At 37.1% G+C, this 27,308-nt stretch overlaps 1 protein-coding gene and 1 long non-coding RNA gene across 6 annotated transcripts in view; one reads left to right on the forward strand and one right to left on the reverse strand.

Annotated features, from left to right (window-relative positions):
- LOC150097971 (uncharacterized) overlaps nucleotides 1–27,308 on the forward strand; it is a 239,864-nt gene that overhangs the window by 180,617 nt on the left and 31,939 nt on the right. The window lies entirely within an intron of this gene.
- LOC150097972 (transmembrane protein 33-like) overlaps nucleotides 8,819–27,308 on the reverse strand; it is a 229,437-nt gene continuing 210,947 nt past the window's right edge. For all 5 annotated transcript variants that reach the window (XM_090406442.1, XM_090406441.1, XM_090406444.1 and 2 more), the window contains one exon: nucleotides 8,819–9,579. In XM_090406442.1, the coding sequence (XP_090262568.1) occupies nucleotides 9,444–9,579 (136 nt within the window). In that variant the 3' untranslated portion in view covers nucleotides 8,819–9,443. The remainder of the gene's footprint in view (nucleotides 9,580–27,308) is intronic.

Consider the following 27,308-nt stretch of genomic DNA (forward strand, 5'->3'; position numbering starts at 1 on the left):
TTTCCTAATTAAAATTCTTTTTTTTTTTTTTTAAATTTATCTTGTGTCGTGTCTTCTATTTCTATGCTGCTTATGAATTAGCGGTCACATACGGAGCGAATACCCTATAGGTAGGAATCCTGGCCATTGTGAACGCAAGGCGAAAGAAGTAGTGCTCAGGCGCTACTTCGTTTGCCCGAGCAAGGGCAGAGGAGATCACGGGTATCATGTATTGGTGATCACTGCAGATGCTCATCATAGGTCGTATGCAATGCATAGTGTGTATTCTCAAATCATCTACTCAAACCCCCCCCCGAAGATTAAATCCTGAGTGCACCACTGGTCTGAATAGTGTACAATACTTGTAGTGCATAATTATAGTATTGCGTAGTTCCCATCATCATTTTTTTTTCTTTGAGGTATAACAGAGCCTTTCTTGAGGGGACATTACTGCAAATTCCTATGTACTAGCTCTAAGACGAACCATAATCCAAATAAAAGGAAAATATTTCATTTTACCAAAAACAACAAAAGTCGCATCCATTTTTCAGATTCTTAATAATAGCACATTTCATGGTTAATTTGCAGGTTTACTAACAAATATGTTTTACTTTTGATACAAATGATAATAGCTAAGCTTTACTTCTATGTGTTAATGCATTGACTTAAAGAGCAAGGTTAATTTTTCAGCATTTCAGACAACATATCTTCACTTTAGTAAGCCCTGTCATCCACACACATCATATTATTAGAAACAGCAACTTAGTTGCCTTTTACTGTTTTCATTATTATTATTATTATAAAAGCAAGCATCATTTCAAAGCCAAATACAGAAACTATAAAAGTTTCATGAGAAAATTGACCAGAGAGCATGCATAGTATGGCGGCAGTGTATTTCTGCAAGCTCTCTGGTCAGTTTTCACACAAAACTTTTATAGTTTCTATATTCGGCTTTGAAATGATGCTGAATCTAATATCCACTTAATTTATATAATTTTGCATTGCCGAAATGAAGCCTTTGGCTCTTTATTTTAGTAAATACTTTATGCACCAACCAAGAAAATACACCTCTCCGACGCTTCGTTCCCTAGTACTGAGAGTTTTTGCTCTCTTAGGTTTCTGCCTAGTCTCTGACAAAAACCAGTGAGTTTGAAACAGCTGTCAGACTAGTGAAACCTATCAAAGGCAATATACGAGTGCTTTTCCTATTAGGTTCGGCTAGGGCAACTCGTAGTATGGCGGTGGTGTATTCCTGCAAGCTCTCTGGTCAATTTTCACACCAAACTTTTATAGTTTCTGTATTCAGCTTTGAAATGATGCTGGATTTAATATCCACTTAATTTATATAATTTTGCATCACCGAAATGAAGTAAATAATTAAAGTTTTCTGCAAAACTGACTTTTCATTTTTTATTATTATTATTATTTCCCAAGACCTCATGGAGTCAAAGACTCATCTGGGAGGTCCTTTTATCACACACATCTCATCATACCGTGTCTTAAACACACTCAAACTCCTTGCAGACGCCACACTCTCAGGCAAGGCATTCCAATCATTCACAACTCTGCACGAAAAAAACCTGCCTCTCACACCCTCTTTATACAGTTTCCAGGGATGACCTCTGGTTCTCCCACTATTCTCTGTAGAACTTCTCCACCATTGATCCTATAACAACCCCTTACCAACTTATAGGTCTCTATCATATCTTCCCTCTTCCTCCTGTCCACCAGACTCTGCAAATTACATCTTCTCAATCTTTCCTCATACTCAACATTCCAGAGGTCAGAAACTACCTTAGTCAGTCGCCTTTGGACCCTTTCCAACATCTCTTCATCCTTCTGAAAACCTGGTGACCAAATCTGGGCACAATAGTCCATGTGTGGCCTAATCAAAGCCTTATACAATGGAACAAGAATCTCCCTACTTCTACACATCAGTGTCCTCCGCATCATTCCCAGATTATGCTCAGCTACCAAGATAGCTTACTTCTTGAACCTTTCTACTGATAGTTTCTTCCTTTCAAAAATGTTTGCCCTGTAAATCCAAAAATGTTGAACGTAATCAAATGTTTTATTTGACAAAATATCAGCAATTAGTGGTGAAGTGTCAATTTAAATTGGCAGGGGTTATGACTGTGTTGTTAATTTTTCATCCACCAGCAATGCACAATGGAACTGGACAATTTTTGTCTTTAAGTCCACATAAAAATCCATGGGCAAGTAATTGTCATTACAGTCACCTCCCTTCTTGCTTTATTGATAATTGCTTACTTTCACTGATATGCTTTCTTTTTGTATATTTATACTAAATGCCATTCATGAAACCATTTCTGAACATAATCAAAATCAGATGTGGTAACTATGAGTGTAATGAGTATACTATTTTTAGGAATGACAGAAGAGGAGGGGGGGCAGTACTACTAATGATATGATATTATTAGTAATACACCTCCCCCTTCCTCTTCTATGGACAAGTTAAGTCCAGTTAGGGTAGAAATGTAAGAAACAATGATGGTAACAATATCCCATGTAGTGGTGAGTTTGAGGCTGGTGTGAAGTGGAGACTAACAGAACGAAATATATGGTGGGATGTTGCTACAGACCTGACAGCTCAGTTGCAAGGTACAAAGAAATGCATTGCCAATTTAGCCTTATGGGCTAATGAGTGATCATGGGTGACTTTATCCAAACGTTGATTGCATAGAAGAGAAATCTCATAAGAATGAAGAGGAATTTATTGAATTGTTGCAAGACAATTTTCTCAAGCAGCATGTGAAAGAAGGGACTAGAGATCAAAGAGTGTTAGATTTGTTCATAGCATCAGAATGGGTCTCTTAAGAATATGACTATTTTACCATCAGTTGGTGATAGTGATCATGCTGTGCTTTCTTGGGAAGTATCTAATTACCATATATGTTGTCATATAAGACTATTCTCAAATACTACAGAAAACCCCTTGAAATCATGAGTCGTCTTATATGGCAAGTATAAAAAGGGAAGCTTAATTTATTAGATGAACATTTAGGTAGTTACAATACATCATTATATAAAAAAGTAGACAGTGTTTATAAACAAATCAGATTACTTTTTTGTTACATAAATTTATTTAAAATATTACAATATATGTAAGTCTTAAAAAACAAATAATTATTAACCTAAATTTTCATGTTAATTTTCTTCATCTGTTGAAAATAGTTCTTCAGATTCGTTGTTTAAATAACCGTCATATGGATCCCAGTTTGAATTCGGTGAATTGATTTCGTTTTCATCGTCATCAGTGTCCCACAACAGATCATCTTCCATACCATCCATAAGATTAGAGATACCACATTTTTTAAATGGTTTTATTACACAGCCTCTACTTTTACTTTATTCCATGCTTTGATCAAAACTTTGAACTAGCACGCTCTTACTTTTAGACTCCACTGTTTTATTGTTTATCATATCAAAGCTCATAGGAGTTTCATCCATATTTCCAATATTTGACAGAAATTTATGTTCTTGTCTCAACTGAATAATAAATTTATGGAAACTGGTAAGTTTGTGGTCAAGATCTGCTGGTAGTTTCTGAGCAATTTGCGTTTTTTGTTGTATTATCATATTTTGTCTGGCAATACAAAGATTTCATAAAACGATTACCATCCTGAAGTAGCTTGAAATTCTATACTTTCATCTGGATTCAATCTTGACCATTTTATGCATATGCTCTAATCATATTTCTTGTAACAAGATAACCATTCTGCCTTTGTTCAAATACCCATTCTGCAACATGATTTTCCAGTTTCAGCCATCGGGTAATCCCTGTTCTCATCGCACATTTTTTCTTTGGCAATTTTTTTAAAATATCTTCTTTCTTCCTCCATTCTCTTACCATCTTCTTGGTTATGTCAAACTTTCTTGCAGCAGCATATTTATTAGTTTGCTTTGCCATTTCAATTACCCTTATTTTAAATCCAGCTTCAGACTTTCTTTGTTTTGTTGCTGGAACCATGATTTGAAATGATAACAATTTTAATACTCCTAAAATTTAAAAAAAATGCAAAATTAATAATTAATTAAAATCGGGGCTAATCACTTTTAATTAGGGTAATTCGCATAAATACTAAATCTATGCTATGCAAAAAAATTACCCATATAACAACAATAATACAAGAAAGAAGAAATTGGGGGGGTCGTCTTATACAACCGACATAAGCTTAAAACCTAAAAATAGCCTAACATTTAGGCCTCGTCTTATATGCCAGTCATCCTTTATGCCAACATATACGGTATATTGATGCTCCAATTAGAACAGGTTACACGCTGAACTACAAAGCTGGAACTTATGTTCAACTTAGGAGAATACTATCTTTGGTTCCATGGTATCAGCAATACAAAGGAATTTTTGAAAAAATGCTTAAATGAGGTGGTATCAGTTCCCTGGTGTTCAAATAATAAATAAGTTGGGAATGAAATGGATGTGCAACTTTATTCAGCAAGAGATCCACAAGAAGAAGATATGGAAAAAATATCATAAGAACAAGACTGAGAGGAGTTTGAAATATATAAAGTGCAGGGCAGAAAATTAACAACCATTGTGTGGAAAGCTAAATCAGAGTATGAAAAGAAACTGGCTATGCAAGCTAAAGGCAATTCAAACAATTTTATCATTATGCTGCAAGCAAAAGAAAGAATGAATGTGGAAGCATAACTTTATTCAATGCAGATGGTACTCTAGTGTCAGAAGCTAATAAGATAGTTCAATTAATGAGTGCTCACTTTGTTAAGATATATCAACCAGCTGTATGTAACATGGTGCATAATGCTACTGCTACAATGGATGTGAGTTAGAAGTGCATGAAAATGAGGTTGAAGAGCTAGGGACAGATGGAATATCAGCACGTTTGCTAAAGGAATGTTCAGCCGAATTGGTGAGGCCTTTCACTTGTTTGTATAACTTGAGTCTTGGCTCAGGAATGATATCACAGGAATGGAAGGAATGAATGACAGTTCCATTGTACAAGGGTGGTGTAAAAACTGATGTGTCTAACTACTGACCTATCAGTATCTCTGGTGTGGTAGTGAAGATTTCAGAGAAGTTGGTAAGAACTCACATATCGAAATGGGTAGATAAACAATCTATACTCTGCAAGGAGCAGCATGGGTTTACTAAAGGAAGGTCGTAATTTAAGAATTTGCTCATATTTTATAACAATGTTATGGCCGAGTAAGATAAAGGAAATGAATACACTATGATAATATTGGATATTTTGCTAAGGCATATAATGGGATACCACACAAAAGGCTGTTGCATAAACTGGAAAGTATGGGAATGGAATATAAACTCAACTTGGATCAGTAGATGGTTGGCCAGCGGATATCAGAAAGTGGTATGGTGAGTGAGAATCTGTCAGATTTCAGGTGACCAGTGGTGTACCTCAGCATTCAGTCCTTAGGCCACTGTTGTTCAATCTATACATTAATAACATTAGGAAGGTTCTAAGAAGATATGTGCAATTCCTTGTCAATGATGCGAAGATAGACAGGGCAATCAGGGTTGCTATTCATATCCAGCACTTACAAAATGATTTGAATAGGCTGAAAATTTGGGAAAGAAAATAGCTGCTCATTTAATGTTAGTAAGTGTAAATTTATGCACTTTGGCATGATGAGATTTCCAGCAGCATATTATATTAGCAGGGTTATGCTACAAGAAACTGATGAGGCTAAGCATCTTGGTGTAATGGTGGATAAGAATTTGAAGGTTCAAAGATCACGTAGCAAAAGTTGCAAATACAACTCACAGGATAATTGCAATGTTGACATGAACCTTGATATTTAAGGATAAGGAAGTCATTTTTTCTCTTTATAAGGCTTTGATAAAACTGCACCTGGATTATTGTGCACAGATTTGGTCTCCTGAGTACCAAGGGGATAAATAAGCTGTGGAGAGGGTGCAAAGAAGAGTTACAAAGATCATATCTGGATTATGGAATTTAGATTGAGGACAGATTGCGAGTATGTGGACTGCAGACTCTGGTTAACAGGAAGAAGAGGGGGGGGTGATATGATAGAGGTCTAAAAACTTTTGAATGGGCATTATAGGATAGCAATTGGTGAACTTTTTTGTTATATGGAAAGTGGGGAGAGAAAACGGGGGGGGGGGGATATCCATGGAAGTTAAATTTATCAGCAGTCAAGAAAGGGGTAAGAGCTAGGTTTTTCTCCCAGAGAGCAGTGAGTGAGTGGAATAATTTGCCTTTAGGGGTAGCAAATGCATCTAGCATGAGTGAATTTAAGGGACGGTTAACAGCTAGTTAGGGTGATTTATAGTTTCTCTCGATGAGTCCTTGACTCCTTGGAGGTCTTAGATAATAATAATAATGCCATTATCACCATTTCTGAGATCTGCAGAACTGAACTGCCTACTGAAGACCTACTGCCTACTGCAGAATACTTCTGGGAAGTAGTCTGCAGTGACATGATACAATTAAATGTTTAAATATAATACAAACTGACAAAAACAAGTAGTAGATGGTGGTGCATGGAGATTACTCCAGTACTTTCAAACAAAATTTCCTTTTGTATATTTCAAGGGATTACAAATGTTTTCCATGTGCACTTGGGCTAGCAAAATTTGGTGAGAATATTGGTTTGGTCCATGGAGAGAGAGATCTGTTCCTGTCTACTGAAGACAACGGAATGTGAGCTTGATGTCCCTTTTGCAAGAAAAAAAGGTAAGATTGCATTCTGGTGGCAGTTAAGGTAACAAAGTTATCCTCACCCCATTTGAAATATAGTGAGGTCATGTTTAAGGTATTGGTTGTAGATGATCTTGATTTATCAAAAGAGCAGAATGAATAGTGGACTATCATCATATAGTTCACTATTTATGTGTGGAGGGATAAAAAAAAAAAAAAAAAAACTATACATACCTCAATAGCATGTACGGCCTCCTTTAAGTCTGATTACACTATGCCCAGTAGTGAGCAGATAATCTTCAACAGTTTATGATAATGAATTGAGTTTCTTGAATTCTTTCCTTTCCTCACATCATAACATGGTACATTATTGTGTGCAAGGATGTGAGTTTGTTCTGTAAAGCTTTCAAAACAAGAACTGCTACAACTATGCAGAGGTGTTACATATCCATCCTTTCAGGCACTACAACTGAATGTCCAAGTGCATGATCAGAGAAACAGGTCTAGACCATTATGCTTCTATCGCTGAACTTTGCATTTGGGATGATGGACTGAACAAAAAGCATTTTCCAGACACTGTATAGTATGATTTGTCCATACATATCATGAATTTCCAATGTTTTATGCACTAGTTGTGATGTTCTTTAGACCAGTGTAGTATGAAATCAGATCTGGGCAGCTCTTTGCATACTGTCCTATTGCTAACCTGAGTCCTTATAGCTCATATAGAAATTAAAAACCACATTCATCCTGGTTGATAAACTTTCACATCAGAATGCAAAATTATCTGTACCAACTTTGCAAGGCACTTTAGTCTCTTCATTTTGTTACTGAGGTAGTACCCTCACAATTCCATCAGCTGATAATGTTTATACAGTTGATAGTGGATGAAGTAGTCTTATATTAGCAATGTCAATGATGTACTGCTATATAGTCAAGTCTACAGTATGTCTGCTTGTCTTTAATAGGAGTATAGGTCCCATATGATGAACTGAAAAAAAAAAAAAAAAAAAAACTGTTCCATCTTCTTAAATTTTGTGATTTCATGAAAATCAGTTTTTCTGAAATTGTTTCGTCCTAAAATTGAGAATGCTAATACTTATTTCAACATAGTGTATGCATGCATATATGTCTCTGATGTAAACAGCATACTAGTTCATAAAATGCTTTTATTATATTCAAGAAATAATGTTGGACACAAAGCACAATACTTATTTTGAAAAAATTCCAAGAATTATAATACAAGGGATGAGAATTTTTCTTGTAGTAAATTATGTAAATACATGTCATAAATATTACATTTTTAAATTAAAGAATAAAAATTTAAACTATACAGATCAAGTATATTATTTTATAATTTATTTGAAAGACCATCTTGACTAGTAGGGAAATTAGTTGCAGTACTGAAACCATTTAAGAACCTGCATTTTACACTAGTCCTTTTATAGTGTTGCTGTTAACCAAATCAAAGATATGCTTTTCACTCTGTCATTATAAATAAAAGTCTGATGGATTATATGAATAACAGCAACCAATATATTCAAGTTTTTAAAAATAAAAAAAAAATAGTTATATGAGGAAAATATATATCTTTTATTAAACTTACTCTAATTTCATTTTTTATAGTGTTTGTCAGTACAACGATAATGCTTTGTACAGTTGTATCATCATAAATATGCAAATTTAATGATTAAGTTATTGTGAAGAGCTTCAACCCCATCAATCCAAAGGTGCTTGGTTTCATCAGGTAATAGTGCAATATTTTCATGCTTGTAAATGGCATGTGTAGTGTTTTAAACTAATTTGTTTTCGAATTATCCGTTGTTGTGTTGCTGCCAAAGTTTCCAGATGTAAATATTAGACCCGGGTCTATCAGTTGAATATAACATTCTCTTACAAAATAGAGTTTCTGTTTGAAATGGGGGACCATTTCAAACAGATTTTGTAAGAAATATTTTCTTACAAAATATTTTGTAAGAGAATGTTATATTCAACTGATAGACCTGGGTCTAATATTTACATCTGGAAACTTTGGCAGCAACACAACAAAGGATAATTCGAAAACAAATTGGTTTAAAACACTACACATGCCATTTACAAGCATGAAAATATTGCACTATTACCTGATGAAACCAAGCACCTTTGGATCGATGGGGTTGAAGCTCTTCACAATAACTTAATCAATAAATTTGCATAATTATGATGATACAACTGTACAAAGCATTATCGTTGTACGGACAAACACTATAAAAAATGAAATTAGAGTAAGTTTAATAAAAGATATATATTTTTCTCATATAACTATTTTTTTTTATTTTTAAAAACTTTAATATATTGGTTGCTGTTATTCATATAATCCATCAGACTTTTATTGAACACCTCAAAATTGCTTTATATTTGGGTATTGCCAAAGATGTCAGGAAGATGGTAGTGTAAGAGAGGGGGGGGAGGAGAGACAGACTAAGCAACATCACTTTGATTCTATAACTGGATTACAAGTCTCAAATTCAAAAGAATATTAAATACTGTAAACAATGGGTTATTATAACAAACTGCTTAAATGAAGTGCATATTTCATTTTATGTAATTATAAAAACACCTCATATTATTCTGAAAGTCATTTGGCATAAAAGTTTTGTAACTGTCTTTGATATCAATGCAAAACAACATCTTAAAGTGCTACTGATGCCCTGAGATCAATACCATATACTGTTTGCAAATAAAAATATTTTTTAAATAAGGTTGGAATGTTTCTTGATCTCTTGAGTAAATCTGTTTAGTAATTCAGCTGGATGTAACTGGAGAAGCAAGTCTTGAAACAATATCTATGAGCTTGAAACAAAGTTGTCTTAACCTATTAGGGATTCCTGGATAATTAGCAATCTTTTCAATAGAAGAGCGAATATCAATAAACACATTTCTGTAAAAATAAATAAATAAAATAAACCAATGTATTATACAATGCAATATTTTACCAAAGTTCTATTTTAAAAAGTGAACAGCATCATTAATGGAATGTAAAATAATCTTAAAAGCTGTGTTTCTGTATTCTCTGATTTTATCAAAATCACAAAATTAATCTTGAGACAGTTTTAAAGTGCTTCTCACAGGAAGAGGGGGGGGGGGGTAGAAGTGTGTGTGCATACACCCCACCATGTTTATTTTTTATTTATATAATCAAGAATATAACTAACCCATACACACAGATGGGTTTTCTTCATGACAATAATTTCTAAACATGCTGTATCAAAAACACAGTATGTATTAAGCATCACCAGAATGAGTCTTACGATATGACTGTTATCCAGTTACTATGATTTTAATTTAAGATACTATGTTATAAGATCATTTGTATAGTCATAGACTTTCTCATAATAAAAATCTGTTCTCAAAGGGATGCAGTTATTTTCCCAATCCACACCATGGCCTTTTTGTGTGATTGTGCATGAAGATTGTCCTGTCAACACAATGGGTGGCATCACTGACACCTTAACACAGATCGACTGTTGTTCCATGTGAGTTTTTCTGCAATTAGGTTCTTCTTATGGCATGTGGTGGATGTTTTCAAAGAAAAATATTACAAATATTTGTAATTTTATCGACAGAACTCATTGACAGGCCCTCTGTCAATGAGTTCTTGACTCTCTGGAGGAATCTATATAATAATATATCTTAAATACAGATTTCTGTTGAAAGTTTTTTCACTTGGTTATACTTTAAATTAAAGATGCCATGAAATTATATTCTTGATTTAATGCTTTATCCAAGTGTATTCAAACAAAGTTTGTGAATGAAGTCACTTCACAACTGGGCTACTTATAGTCAGAAGTCATTCCCTTTATCCAACTCAACCATCACTCTCTTATAAAAAGTGAGTAAATTGCTCTTCACAAAGCCATTCTGCTACCAAAGAGTATCATCTTTTTATCCACCCATTTTTGAATTTTGTCTTTACCAACTTTTCCAGTATCTTTACCACCACTCCCAAGATACTGATTGGTATATAATTTGCTACCTCAGCTTTGGAGCCTCCTTTATGAAACAAACTATTTTGTCCTCCTTCCAGAGCTGAGACTTAAGCAGCCTAGTTAAAGGCAATGCTAATTCCTTTGCACACGCTATCTCATCTCATAGCTGTATTTGCAATGAGATTTTACAACATTTTAAGTACTTACACAATTCATCAACCTCACTTCGATGACAGCCCTGCAAAGCGATATTGTTATGTGGCAAGTAAAAGGAAGAATGACAATAGAAGGATAACTAGCAAGTGCTGATGATAGTGAGGTGACAGAAGCAAGCAGTAAAATCAACTATTTTGATTGCTTCTGTCACCTCACTACCATCAGTACTTACTAGTTTTTCATAGTCATTCTTTCATAACTTTCCACAGAGTGATATCTACATATTGTTATATATCTTGCTTACTAAATGACTTAAGGAAATTACAATGTACAATAGAATATACATTAAAATAAACTTTAATATATTTCCGATATTTCAGCAGTGTCATGTTGCCATCTTCAAAAGGAACGTACGATAAAGATACGTGCATGACTAAACACAATAAATGAGAATGCAGCGAGGTAGCTATGATTTTCCTAAAAGTCCTGATGGTGCCCCCTAGCGAGCTATGTAGGTATTCTTGGCCATTGGGCTGAAGGTCTACTGATGTAAGCCTCCCAAATTTGGGGCAGTCTCATGCAACCAAACTTGTTGAGGTTTGGCATGTTTCTTAGGGCCGAGGCTGATTCCATGAATAGCCTTTCATATTTGAATTTGCTACGGTGTATTATTGTGGCTTTCTTCCACCGTATTCTGTGGCATGTATCCAGAGCATGGTCTGCAAGACCAGAGTGGCTATACTGGTGAAACCGGATGTAGTCCTTGTGTTCTGAAATTCTGATATTCGCTGTCCTGCCTGTTTGGCCAAAGTAGGACAACTTACAGGTGCAAGATGTATCTTTATTGTAAGTTCCTTTTGAAGATGGCAATCTTCAAAAGGAAAGTGACATTGCCGAAATATATTAAAGTTTATTTTAATGTATATTCTATTGTATGTTGTAATTTCCTTAAGTCATTTAGTAAGCATGTATAACCAATGTCTAAGCCTTTCTACGAGAATTGTTATATATCTTAAATTATCAATAACCATTAAGTCTGTATCAAATATGAAATTAAGAGAAAGATTATTATTTATAAGCATCTTCATGAAGTCAAAAGGAGATCTACACTAACCATTATACTTCTCCTTAAACTCATTCACTGTCAGAGCACTCACAACTACCTCTGGCAATCCATTCCACTCACTGACCACTCTCCAAGTAAAGAATCTGGTCCACATTCTTATACAACATCAAGTAATGACCCCTTGTCCTCTCTCTACCTGTCATGTCAATCTTATAGAATCTTTTTAGCAACTTGTAAGTTTCTATCATGTTCCCTCTCCTCTGCAACCAACAAACCTTCAATCTATCCTTATAGGAAGTATTTCATACTTGTCACCAGCTCAGTTACTTATCTCTGAATCCTCTTCACCACCTCCTGACCCCCCCCCCACAAGAAACCTAGGCGACCAAATCTGTGACAGTAATCAAGATACAGCTGAATCAGCTTTATAAAGATACCTTTACTTTCTATGTGTTCATGTTCAATTAAGCTATTATGCCAACTTTAACAGTATATTATCTGAATTTCAAACCTCTGTCCACCATTACCCCTAAATCTCTAGCCTCATCTATTTCCAATAATCCAGTACCATCAATACGTGTAATCTTTTGATGCCAAAGTGCACTACTTACATTTTGCAACCATTGTTTTTTGCTCACACTGCCAATTTATTTAAATCATCCTGCAAGCTATCAACATCATCTTTATCAACTACATTAAAGATAACAAGAAATTATATCTTTGGTTTTAATCCTTTACCCAAGGAAGCAAAACAATGTTTTGCACATGAAATATATTCACATCTGAGCTACTTGTATATAAAGGCTAATGACTTCACATCACTTACCTTAGTATGTATCGCATAATGCGAAGCACACACCCTTTGGGGCATGTAAAATGCTATGCATAATGGGAGGGACCACTGGTTTCAACCTTTATTGAGGTCTCATCAATGGGAGCCAGAGCCAGGAGAGATACCAAGGTTGAAGTAATGCAGACATCATATACATAATTATATACAAATAGCCAAATGGTGCTAGACCTTATTAATAAAAATCTCTGGACGAGAGAAAAAAGTTAAAAGTTTCTTACCTTAGTTTTATTATATATTAAGGATACCAAGAAATTATATATTAATACTTGGTTTTAATGTTTTGAGCATAAAATATATTGTCACAATTAAAACCAAGTATATAATTTCTTGGTATTTTAATGTATAGTAAACCCAAAGTAAAAAAACTTTCAATGTCTTTCTCTCATCCCGAGATTTTTATTAATAAAGTCTAGCACCTTTTGGCAACTTGTATATGAGATATATATATATATACATATATGATGTCTGCATTACTTCAACGGATATGAGTGACCTATTTTGATGTGAACGGATGTATTATTTTAGACTGAGCCCGATTAGTTTGTTTACTAGGTTTTTTACGAAACGCGCACATTGCACTGGCGCAGACACGGTTTGTTTCCCACTGTCTCCTCCTCTGCAAGAAACATGCAAGAGGTCTAATGGCCGGCAGGCCCCACCTGCAGATTTATGGTTTTATTTAGGGAGGTAGGATTTCAATCTGTGGCCAAGTGATTTCGTGACACTCCTTTTCCCTATCATAGGACAGCTAGTTGTATTTTATTGCTAGTAGACACCTAAGAGTGTCTACGGGATTTGCAAGTGGACCCTTAAAAGTCCACAGGATTATCTTTAACCTGCTCGGGACACCTGAGCAATCTCTACTCTTTCTCCATCTGTCTTAACACATTTCTGAATTATTGTCATGGCAAAACTTCTGAATGAGGCCAAATTTAATGAAGTATACATGGAATTCCCCAGACTAGGAAAGCTGCTGAGTGATAATTGGCCAGGAAAAATCAAGCTCTTTGACACATCCCCCCCCCCCCCCACAGCAGTCACAGAGGGCAATATGGATGACATAAGTGAAGAGCCCATAACTCTGATGCAATCAGATTTTGCACACTCCCCAAGTATGGAAGATGCTACATCCCAAGACAGCAGTTATCATACCTTGGAAACAGATACAGAGTTCCAAATGGTCAAAAAGAAGAGGAAAACCTCCACCAATGTGGAAGAACCCAAAACAACAGGGATAGAAGCATCAGTGGTCAGAGTAATAAATTCAAACCTAAAGAAAAGATACCACCAGTCATATTAAGGGATAAGGAAAATTGGATCCCTGTCTCGTCAGCCCTCAGAGAACAAAACATCTAATTTTCATGGGCCAAAAACTCAGATGAGGAAGTTAAAATACAACCCACTACTGTCATGGATTACAGACAGATGACCAGATTTATGGACGATGCTAACGTCCCATATCACATCTTCACTTTACCCAGCGAAAAGAACCTGATGGTAGTTCTACGTGGGACAGCTGAAGGTATCACTCCTGAAGATGTGAGCACTGATCTCTCTCCAGACAGGGCCTGTCCCCAGTAAAAGTGAGCAGGATGCTCAGATCTGATAAAAGACCAATGCCTTTGGGTGCTGGTGGAAATAAGCAACGCACAAAAGCAGATCTATGAACTGACAGTAGTATGCAGACTCAAGATTTCAACTGAGCCTCTTAGGAAAAGAGCATCTGCAAGTCAGTGTCATAGATACCAAAGGTTTGGACATGCCCAAAAATTATGTAAGGCAGCCTTCAGGTGCTTGAAGTGCGGCAGGGACACCAGACCATCACATGCACCAAGCCATGCACAACTCCAGCATGCTGTGCAAACTGCAGAGGACCTCACCCCACCAACTACAAGGGATGCCTTTCCAATCCAAAAAATCGAGGATCCACAAAAGTCAATCTTGCTCCTCCACGTAACAATGTTTTAAGCAACCAAACAGATCGTCCTCCAGTCCGAAACACCTCGCTTTCAACCTCACAGGAAGGAACACCCATGACCAAAACATATGCTGAGGCTGCAAGAACTAAGCCTCCTACATCTCTCGAGCTAGAAAGCTCCAACATAACATAACATCCGTTTTAACAGACTCACTTGTCATCATGCTGCAGGAATTCAACAAGACATGCCCCTCACCATCTTCCAGAAAGGCACTCAAAACATTATAACAGCCATCTGTCATGAGTAATAAATTCAAACCACAAGCTCTTAAGATAATCGCATGGAATGCAAATGGATTGATGAACAAGGTTTTGGAACTCGTCTCAATGCTGATATCATCTTGATTGGTGAAACACACCTAAGACCAGCTAATAACCCAAAAATCCGTGGATACACTATGTACAGAAACAACAGAATTGGCACAAGAGGCACAGCCATAAATATATTAAGAGTTATTTGAATCATAATACAATAGACAAGCCCCAAACAGTAAACCTGGAAATGACTGGTGTGGAGGTACATACCTTCAATGCTGGGAGTCTCAAGATCTATGCTGCTCATAACCCTACGAGCATTCCTCTGCTGACAACAGATCTGGACTCCATACTTGGTCCCAATGACTCCATAATAATAGCAGGAGATCTCAACTCAAAACAACTGTATCACAGCTTGGTACAGCTCATCAACTAACACCAAAGGCCACACACTTTTCAACTTTGCAATGCTCAACTCTGTTGTTGTGGCCGGCCCTACCGAGCCCACCCACTTCAGCCCTTCAGGTAGCTTGGATGTACTAGAGATTGTCATCTTTAAAAATTTAAGATACCAATTCAAATTGGAATCAGTCAACAAATTATCTTCTGACCACACATTCATACCATGGGACAAGTTAGCCAAGGTTCTTCCCGATCATATTGGTCCGGTGCCCAATATCAGTAAAAAGGAAGAGATTGACACAGCAGTAAATAACTTAACCATACAAATTCAGAAAGCAATAGACTCAGTCAGACAATCCGCTGTCTTCCACCCAACCAACCGTATCCCTGAAGAAATCATGGAGCTAATCAGAGCAAAAAATAGAGCCAGAAAGAGATACCACAATACCAGAGCCCTACAAGATAAAACATTATTGAACAATCGAAACAGGCAGGTCCGGGAAGCTCTTCAAAAACACAGAAACCATCAATGGGAAACCAAATTGACTAACATCAATACTGAAGATCATTCTGTATGGAAATTCTTAAGAGCAATCTTCACCAAAAAGCAACTCATACCCTCTATACAAACCAAGAAAGGAACAGTTCACAAAGATGAAGAGAAAGCCGAAGCACTAGTAGATAACCTAGAATCTCGGTGCAATCCATCTTATACAAATCTAAATATCAACCTTATGTACAAGATTCATCGTCATGTTAGGACAACCTTAAGACAGAACACTGTTAACTCCCCGAACATATCACTCCTACAAATCCGGCAGAAATGATAAATATTATCTCCCATCTAAACAGTAAAAAAGCTCCAGGACCAGATGGCACATAACTAACAGAATAGTAAAACTACTTCCAAGAAAGGCCATAGTCCATCTCGTCAACATTGCAAATGCCATCTTTAGATTCCAGCATTTCCCTACTACATGGAAAACAGCAGCCACCATTGAAGAAGCCAGGCAAAAATCCTCACCTTCCCGAAAGCTACAGACCCATAAGCCTATTGTCCAGCCTCAGAAAGGTAACAGAGAAAGTGATCCTCTCAAGATTCCAAGCAGAAACAGATAAGTTAAGAATTTTGCCTAATGAACAGTTCGGCTTCTGTAAGGCCCATAGTACAGCTCAACAAGTGTGCATCAGTTGGTAGAAATCATTACTAAAGGTTTTAACTGGAAACTCAATACAGCTGCCATCTTCATCGACACAGAGAAGGCGTTTGACAAAGTATGGCATCAAGGCCTTCTCTACAAACTGATAAAATTTAACTTGCCAGTCAAGTTAATAAAAATAATACATTCTTACCTGAAAGACAGATATATGCAGGTCAGGGCCGGCGAAACGGTTTCGACCAGATGCAGGATCTCGGCAGGCGTAACTCAGGGATCTCTTCTGGCACCTCTCCTGTTCTCGATCTACGTAGCGGACATCCCTCTGAACCCGAGAACAACATTCACTGCATTATATGCAGATGATACTGCACTGATGGCAAGATCACTGAGCCCAAAACTGGCAACTAAAAGACTCCAAACCAGCATACACATTTTAGAAAAGTGGATGGCAGACTGGAGGATCCAAATTAACCCCCAGAAAAGCTCAGCTATATTGTTTACTAGAAAGAAAATCCATACCATGGAGGATATTTATTTATTGGGGGTAAAGATTCCATGGCAGACTGAAGTTAAATATCTTGGAGTGATTCTTGATAGTAAACTCCTATTCAGCAAACATATTAGTTACATTACCTCAAAGACATCCAAAGTCTTAGCACAGCTCTATCCTATGATCAACAGACAAAGTAAACTGGACACGCAAATAAAATTAACAATTTACAAGATGGTAATTCGACCGATCATCACGTACGCATCCCCAGCGTGGAGCCACACCGTGAATTCAAACATTCTAAAACTTCAGAGATTACAGAACCTTTCTGAGGATGATTCTGGATTCCCCCCTTGGTTTATAAGAAACACCCAGATCCATAGAGAAGTTAATATCCCTTATATCTCTTCCCTTCTCCTAAATCTAGTTGAGAAGTTGTTTACCAAGACAAGTAACCATCCAAACCTGTTAATCAAGGAAGCCTCGGAATAAAAGTTACAAATATAAAAGACCAAAGTATATCTTAAGTTCAGCTGAACACAGCTGACTTCACTGCCCTCAATGGGGGAGCATATAGCTCACAAACACTCCATTCAAAGTTCTTTCATTACAAGACAAAGGGAAATATGAAAAGCAATTTTGCTCCACCCATCTAGCCAGAAATATTAATGTTAATGTCATTACTTCAACCTTGGGATCTCTCCTGGCTCTGGCTCCCACTGATGAGACCTCAATAAAGGTCGAAACCAGTCTGAGAATTGGCCCTTCTCATCATGCATAGCATTTTACACGTCCAAAAGGGTGTGTGCTTTGCATTATGGGATGCATACTAAGGCAAGTAATGTGAAGTCATTAGCCTCTATATACAAGTAACTCAGATGAGAATATATTTCACACGCAAAATATTGTTTTGCTTCCTTGGGTAAAGGATTAAAACCAAGGTAAGAAACTTTCAACAACTTTATCAAATATTGCCTTTCCCAGTTTTGCATCATCAACAAACAACTGAATGTCTCCCTCCCATAAATATTTCCCTATGTCATTAATATACAAATTAAAGAGCTTCGGCCCCTAGTACAGAGCTCTGGGACCCTCGCTGATCTTGATTCCAGCCCTCACTATCCATGCTACCAGCCTCATATTCATTCCCATGCTATAACTTATGTGATGAATATAATAAAATTAGTTTAATCCTTTATTCAAGTGTGAACAAACAAAGTTTGCACCTGAAAGTATCTTCAGGACTGGGGTAAGGGGGTACAACACCAGGGCAACTCGTTGCAAAGGTGGAGCAAGCTACCAACACTCCTATCTCAGTATCTCCTATAATGCAAAACACATCTCCTTGCAGATATGTCTAATGTTATGCATTAAGGGAAGGGCCACAACCCAGACTAGTTTCGACCTTTATTGAGGTCTCTTCAGTGGGAGCCAGGCCCAAGTGGAGATACCAGGCAGAAGCATTAGCAGGTCATCTCTACCTATAGGAGTTGCCAAATGGTGTGCCACCCTTTTTTAATAAATTACTCTGGATTTAGAGAAAGATGTTGAAAGTTTATTTTTCACTTGGTTAGAGTATAATAAAATTAGTTTAATCCTTTATCCAAGTGTGAGCAAACAAAGTTTGCGCCTGATAGTATCTTCAGGACTGGGGTAAGGTGGTACAACACCAGGGCAACTCGTTGCAAAGGTGGAGCAAGCTGCCAACACTCCTATCTCAGTATCTCCACTTGGGCCTGGCTCCCACTGAAGAGACCTCAATAAAGGTCGAAACTAGTCTGGGTAGTAGCCCTTCCCTTAATGCATAACATTAGACATATCCGCAAGGAGATGTGTTTTGCATTATAGGAGATACTGAGATAGGAGTGTTGGTATCTTGCTCCACCTTTGCAACGAGTTGCCCTGGTGTTGTACCACCTTACCCCAGTCCTGAAGATACTTTCAGGCACAAACTTTGTTTGCTCACACTTGGATAAAGGATTAAACTAATTTTATTATACTCTAACCAAGTGAAAAATAAACTTTCAATATGTAATGAATACCATGTGGTATTCTGTCAAATGCTTTTGCAATTTCCTTTATCCAAACCATGCCACTTTATTATAAACTGTGAATAAATTATTAAGGCAGGATCTACCTTTTACAAAGCCATGCTGCCCACTATAGAGTATAACATTCCTATCCCACTCCAGAATTTTATCTTTAACCAACAATTCCGAGATACTAACTGGTCTGTAATTTGCTACGTCTGTCTTTTAGCCACCATTTATGATGGAACTATCTTACCTTTTTTCCACTTCCTTGGAACCTTGCTATAGTTGAGACTTGTACAACTTTATCAAAGGCACTAGTTATTTTACACAAGATAAAATAGCTGCAACATATGCTGAGACTATTTCATCTTTCTGAAACTAAACCAAACAAATTTAAAAACTGCTACAGGTTATTGCTACCAATAACCAGTGGAGTTTTTTCTATTAAGAAAAAAAAAGGCAAAAATGAGTTTTAAAAAAGATTTACAAATAGTAGATTTTTATAAATGAGCACCTAATTCATTATACATGTCCGTAAGGATATGTGCCTTGCATTATGGGATACTAAGGCAACTGATGTGAAGTCCATAGCCTCTACAAGTAGCCTAGTCATGAGGTTACTTCACATGCAAACTTTGTTTGCTTACACTTGAATAAAGGATAATACCAAGAATATAATTTCTTGGCATTTTTAATTTATAGTATAACCAAGCAAATAAATTTTTCCCACAGGGCAGAAATTTTTTTTCACTGTTAAATTGAGGGCTTACTGTATATGGTAAAGAAATAAATAAAAATAGCAAATAAATAAATACTTAACACACCCATGCTGTGAACGTACTGTAAGTTCAGATACTCTATGCCATACATAAATACAGTATACTACAGGTATACTGTATTTATATCAACCTTCAATTGGGGAAGCCCCACCCACACACATATATATACAGGGTGTTCGGGATAAATTTGACATATTTATAATTAATTATATTTTTCCGTAAGTTACATGTATTAACACACACTTCTCTTCATTTAAAAGTTTGGACCCTTCTTCATTCATATACAAGATGTCAGAAAGGATGGATAGCTGGAACCCACCTGAATCATGGAAGAGAATAACTTGTATCATGATGATTCGTGCCCGCCATCAAAATAAGGATATTACGACTGCTGCCCAATGCTCCCTGAATACAGTAAAAACAATCAGGCATGAACTAGAGACTTGCAATGGTGACTACGAGGATGTAGCAAGAAGAAAGATCCCTAGCAGACGATCTGATTGCGTTCGTACAGCAGAATTCCTCGCAAATCTGCAGGAACAGGTGTTGAAGAACCCTGGCATTGGAATTCGGGCTTTGTTCGTGGAGTTGCTAACTGTAGTCAAGCCTGGATAACAAGGGTAGCCAATGGTAGGCCGTATGTATGGCAGCAGGATTCGGCCCCTTGCCACACCTCTGGGAAAAGTCAAAAATGGTTGTCTGAAAATTTCTACGACTTCACCAGTCCAAATGTTTGGCCTCCAAACTCCCCAGACCTTAACCCCATGGATTATTTTGTATGGGGCGCAGTTGAAAAAGACACCAATCGCACTTCCAGTAATACAAAAGCCCAGTTAATGGATAAAATTAAAACAGTTTTTGCGGTCCTTCCCAGGGAGACTGTAGCATCAGCTTGTTCGAGGTTCCGAAGCAGAATTGAAGCTGTGATCGATGCTAATGGTGGTTATTTTGAGTAAATCTTGTTGATAGTATTGTAATTAACTCTGCCTGTAATGTTTTTTTGTCAATTCATTAAATTTAATAGATACAAAGAAGATTTTCTTTTTCCTTACGAAACTGTCAAATTTATCCCGAACACCCTGTATATAATAAAAGTACTGATATGTAGTTTTGTTTTACATTATTGTATAGTATGACTGCATTTTATGTGAATTTGAAAAATATTAATAAAATCTCACTTTACATGCAGATTCCAGCAATTATGCTATTATTGTAACATTTACCATAATTATAATTTAAAATATTTTTTACACCCCATAACATTATTTTTAAGTGTTCATTATGTGGCAGTTTTAGTAATGACTTTGAAACAGAAGTTGTCCTGTGTTACTTTCTTTTGTTCTGCATCACTGTATTGTTTCTTGTGTCTTGAATAAACAAACTTCTTTATTTGATGTCTTAGTCCAAAAAATTCTGCAGGCTACTGTAAACTGAATCCAGCAAAACTTTTCAGTACATTATTATATTAAATTTCAATATGATCTGGAAAGCTTAGTATCTTTGTGTGTGTGTGTATGTGTGTGTGTGGTCGTCTCAAGACCATCACCATTTCCTATTTATTAGATATGTTAAGTGGCTTTGAACAAGTGTCTGTTTGGCAGTGGTTCTAGATTACTTACTCCTTAGTCCACCCATGGTATTAATGTACTACAGGTTTACAGCTGCCTTTTGTGGATGGTATTCACTTAAAAAAACTCTATGTAGTTCTTGACTGTGATTCAGCTTCTGTCATACAGTATGTGAATATCCGTTTCTTTTCGTGCAAGTGATAAGGAAACATGCTCCTATTACAGACAAAAATGCTACAGCAATTTTCAAAGTTATACAGGTTTGTAGAAAGTGTTAGATTGAGTTAATGAATGCAAAACACTGAAGAAATGAAAGTAATGGAAATGGAATGAAAGCTAGTGAGACTGAGGGAGCAAAAGAACGCAATTTATTTATTTATTCTTATGGCAAAAGGAATACAGAACAACTACAGGTCAATGTCCAGTCTGGAAAGCCCATCCAAGGCCTCATCTGTCACCTTGTGGATGTCCTGTAGACCACCACTATGAAATTGGCATCTTGAGCAGTCGTTCACAATGAGTAATTGTCTGAGCTATGGGAAAACAATCACAATAAGGGTGGTCTAATAGCCCCCATTTTTGTAGTGGGTAGCCGCATCTGCCCTGGTTAGTTCTGATCCTGTTGATTGATGACCAAATCTTCCTACGTAAAGCAAAACCAGGCTGCAGAGCACAGGGATCTTCTACCAGGAAGCCGTTTGTTGGGAAATTGTTGGACCAGTATTCTCTCTACGTGTCAGGTATTGATGGCAGGGCAGCTGAAGAGAGTTCGTCCATGGACCAGAAAGGCTTTCTAGATTTTAGGCAAAGACTAGGTGGATTTATGAGGTGGAATTATCAGGGGCAGGAGTGGGTTGCTCATTGTTTTATTAAATTCTTTAATCGAGGCTTGTCTTCTCCGTATGTTTGGTGGAGCAATGTTAGATAGGACAGGCAGCCAGGAGAGAGGGGTGCTTCTCACTGTCTCACAAATTGTGTGCATGGTAGAGTTTAACTGGGTGTCTATAATGTTAGTGTTGCACTTCTTTCTCAGACAGGGGAACAATATTCTGCTGCAGAGAATGCGAGGGCTAGTGCAGATGACCTTAGGACTTCTGCACCACAACCCCAGGTTGTTCCAGCAAGCCTTGAAATGATATTGTTTCTCATTTTAATTTTGTTGGACAGGTTGGTGATGTGCCTTTTTTATAGGTTAGGCTTCTGTCCAGGCTCACTCCAAGGTATTTCGGGTGAGGCTCGTGTTCTACCATTTTTCCACAGAAAGACAGGTTGAGGTGTCGATTCGCCTCTGCATTGTTCAGGTGAAATACTGTGGACGCAGTTTTTCTTGGATTTGGCTTCACATACCACTGCTTGAAGTACTCTTCCAGGATGTTCAGGTTTGTGTTCAAGGTTGATTCCAGGTTGGAAAAGGAGGTAGATTGATGTAGGATCGCTGGTATGTGGTAAGTCATACACGTAGATTATGGAAATAAATTAAAAAGTAAAGGGATAATACAGAGCCCTGAGGGAGACCGTTGTGGCCTTCTCTTTTTTCTGTCAATATGGATCCAGATCTTTCTGTTGGAGAGAATGGATTCAAAAAGCTGGAACATTTTTTTGCACCTTATAATATTATTTAAATTAAGGAGATATTAAATCCCACATTGTTTTAAAACCGAATAAGAAACTCAAAGATTGGAATCAGAGAGTTTCATGCTGAATATAGTATAATAAACTATAAAAGTAACGGCGATTACTAGTGTGAGCTAATGCAAGTAGTCCTAGTACATAGTATAAACTCCAGCAACTCGCAGCAAAGGTGGTAAAGTTCTCATATTCGGCATGAAACTCTCTGATTCCAATCTTTGAGTTTCTTATTCGGTTTTAAAACATTGTGGGATTTAATATCCTCTTAATTTAAATAATGTTTATATCGCCGAAATGAAGCCTACTGGCTCTTTATATTTAAGCACCTTATAATATTTCCTAGCTTTAGGAGGAGGCCCCCCTAATCCAGACTGTGTCATAAGCTGATGTTAGGTCAATGAAAGTGGCTCCAGATTTAAGTTTCTTTTGGAAGCCTACTTAAATCTGTGTTGTCAGGGCCAAGTCACAACAACTTCTTCCTGGCCTGAAGCCAGCTTGTTCAATTAGGAGTGCTCTTTCGATGAGCGGTGAAATTCTTTTAAGGAGAATTCTTTCAAAGAGCTTAAAGGTGGAGCAAAGCAAGGAGATAGGTCATAGATTTTTCACATCATTTGGATTTTTCCCTGGTTTGGGCATAGCAATTATTTTGGCTTCCCGCCACAGATTTGGTAGTTTACCAGTCATTATAATTTTTGAGAAAAGGGTGGCCAGCCATGTTTGGCCTTGTTGACCGAGATGTTTCAGAAACTCAGGGAGGATACCATCCACTCCTGCAGCCTTGCCATTCTTGGTGAGTTTTAAGGCTACCTGTGCCTCTTCCGAGATACAGGGTATACAAGTTCAGGAAGCTCAAGGCCCGTTTTCAGGATTTGTCTGATGGAAGACTGCACAGTAATTTTTCTGATAGAGCTGGGATGTATCTTGGAGGTTTTCAATAAATGATTAGCCATTTGATCAGGAGTTATCTCTGTTGTTTTGTGTGTTGTTGGTTCTGCTCCACCTAATTTTCTCAGAAGTGACCAGCTTTTCCGGCTAGATGTGGCGAAATCGAGTTCATGGATGGTTGAGATCCATCTTTCCTGTATGTTTTTATCCAGCGTTGCTATGAGCTACTTAGCCACAGTTGGGTTTCCAGTTTTTTCATATTTGGCTAAAAGTTCCTCAGTTTCTCTACTCCAGCATGGGATGTATTGTTTTCTTTAGCCTCTAGGAATAGAGGCTTTGGCTGCAGTTTTGATTAGTTTAATAAATCTTGGATAGCAATTAGGAGTGGGTGGAATTGCGCTAATGGTTTGCTCGATTTGTTTCTGAACTGCATTCCAGTTAGACAATAAGAAACATAAATGAGGAAATGGAAGGTGGGCAGAACGAGAGGTAGCAATTGTGAAATTGCTGGAATGCAAAATTGAGAAAAAGAGTTATTCAAAATAAAAAATGAAATGAGGAGCAATATTAGACATTTAATGAAAACAAATGAAAGTGTGCAAAAGAGGTGATGAATGTTTCAAAATTAGCAGTGTATGGAGATTCCATTGTTAGAAGATTGGTTAATTAGAGAGCCCATAAGGTCTGCTATCCATGTGGGAGAATGGGCAAGATATTCATGCTGATTGTAGGGACTAAGTGGACATAATCAGAATATAAGGGCAAATTTCAAGAGGTTATTGAGGAGAGTAAAAAATAAACTATAGTGGGAAAGGTTGTCAGTGTGTTGCTGAGGTACAACGATGATGAGTTGAGACAGAGAGCTAGAATCATGAATGGTATGATAGCCGAGTTGTGTGAGGAGAAGGGAGTGCAGTTTGTGCATGTATATGAGGAAAGATGGAATTATACATGATGGAGATGAGTGAATGAACTGGAGAGACTGTTACTAGATGGAAGTGAAGTGTGTGATGCAAGCAAGAGATCAGAAGTAAGAGATGAAATAAAAGAGAGGGATGGTATTGAAGAGATTGAAATACTTAGCAATGGAAACAGTAGTAGTGTGAAAGATGAAGAGAGAATAAAAATGGAAGAGTAGTACTAAATGTATGTATAGGAATGATCTGCATAGAAATGTAATAGACTGGGATGTGAGTGGGGTAGTTTAGACTGAGCAGACATATGTGATAAGCAGTAATAAAAGTGATTGGGCAAATCACAACCAGCAAGTGGTTTGGGTAGGACTAGTTATAGACCTAAAAGTGAACTGCTGTGTTTAAATGCCAGGAGTATCAGAAATAAGGGAAATGAAATGGTTTCACATAATGAGTTTATTCGTCCCATAAATCATTGGAATTAAGTGAAACATGGTTGAACGAAGAGATGATATCCTAATGGGAATAGAAATGGAATGGTACAGTGTTTTTTATGAGAATAGAAAGACAAGAAGGGAGGGAAAGTGCTGCTGATGGTAGCAGAGGAATTATGTCCACATAAGGTAGACATTGCTATACACCAGGGAATCTGGGGGGGGGGGTTGGATTATTATGGGTGATTTTAATTATGTTGGTATAGAATTTGGAAATAAGCAAAATAAATTTCTTCAATTCTTGAGAGAAACTATCTCAGAGCATGTAAATGATGGCATGCAAGGATCGAGAGTTTTAGATCTTTTCAACAAAGGATGTAATTGTGAGAGGGACTATGCACTTACCTCCAGTTGGTGAGAGTGATCATGAGGTGATCACCTGGGTTGCAGCTAGCCATGTGTAGACTTCTGTGAAGAAAGAATGTATATGGAAGTACAAGGCTGGTGATTGTGACAAGCTTAGCAGACATAGCATGGAATGGACAGATAAGTGGAAAAGAAATAAATGCTGCTTAGGAACTGACAAAGAAATACTTAACAGCATCAGTCAATGTATTCCGAAGGTCAAAAGGCAGAATAAGGTAGGTGTAAAATGGATGAATGAGGGGATTAAGTATGAAATCTGGAAAGTGGTGGCACTTTAGAGACAGCACAAGATGTAATCATCGACCATTTCATTTGACATTAAGAGATGCCATGTGGTCACTCAGATGCTTGATGTGCCACACCAGTCTTCACCACATGGTCCTGTTGTATGCTTTTCTGGAAGCTTCAACTCTCTGAAAATCAGTAACTCCACACATACCACCCATCTCAGTGACAGTCTATCCCTTCCTCTTTTTCCTGGAACTTTACTTTCTATTACTGTTTTGAGAAGTCCTCCTTCCATCCTTTCAATGTGCCCAGAGAATTTCAACTTGCTTCTGTCAATATCCTTAAGGAGCCTTAAAGTTCTACTGATCCTTTCTAGCTCATCCATTTGTTTGCCTTTCAGTTTATGATATCCTCAATAGCCTTCTGTAACACCACAAGTCGCTGTTGGAAAAACAACTATATCCAAAATCCTCAGGTTATTCCCATAAAGAAAGATCCATCCCTAATCTTCTTCTGACGTCTTCTGAAAAGCAATTCTTCACATTGATAATGGATCCCAGATACTCTAACTTGCTCACTTCCTCAATTCTTTCTCCATTAAAGTACACTTATTTCTCAGGAGCTTCCCTGTCTGTATTTCCTTTGAGAACCATAATCTTTTTTTTTTTGCTAGGACTGAGATGAAGTCCTCTGTTCTTACTGATCTCGTTAACTTTGTCAAGAATATGTCCTTGCCCTTCCTTGTCATTACAGAGGGGTACTGTATCATCAGCACACCTCAGACTACTGATTAATTTACACCTATCCTAATTCCTGTCTTGAGCTCATTCAATGCTACGCACAATATACTCAGCATAGATACTAAACAAGTGAGGAGAAAGTAGACATCCTTGCCTAACTCCAATCAGTTAATCCAACACCTGTTGTTACAGGGATTTTTTGCTCAAAGTACAAGTTAGCTATCAGCCTGATAGTGTGTTGAGGAAATCCCATTCCTTTCATTACTTCCCACAGTTTCACATGCTGAACACAGTCAAAAGCTTTAGAGTAGTCTATGAAACACATTACCATATGGAGTCTAACTTCTTTATACTTTTCTATGATCTGTCTAAGGAAAAGGATCTGATCTCTGGTACTCGTACCTTTTCTAAAACCTACTTGTTCCTCATACATCTCTGCCGCAATCGTATTTAGAATGATCTCTAATAAAATCTTGCTTCCATAAGATATTAAACTAATAGCTCTATAGTTCTTGAAATCCTTCATATCTCTCTTCTTAGTAAGATGAAACTGACATCTTCCAGTCTATATAGGCCATGATCCTGTCTCCCATATCCTTGTAATCAATCTATGAAACACTCTTATGCCTTCATCTCCCATAACCTTAATTAACTCTGCTGGGATTATATCTGCATCTGGGACCTT

The sequence above is a fragment of the Typopeltis vanoorti genome, chromosome 16, assembly GCF_054136105.1.
Source record: "Typopeltis vanoorti isolate ZY-2024b chromosome 16, IOZ_Tvanoo_1.0, whole genome shotgun sequence".
Classification (NCBI taxonomy): Eukaryota; Metazoa; Arthropoda; class Arachnida; order Uropygi; family Thelyphonidae; genus Typopeltis; species Typopeltis vanoorti.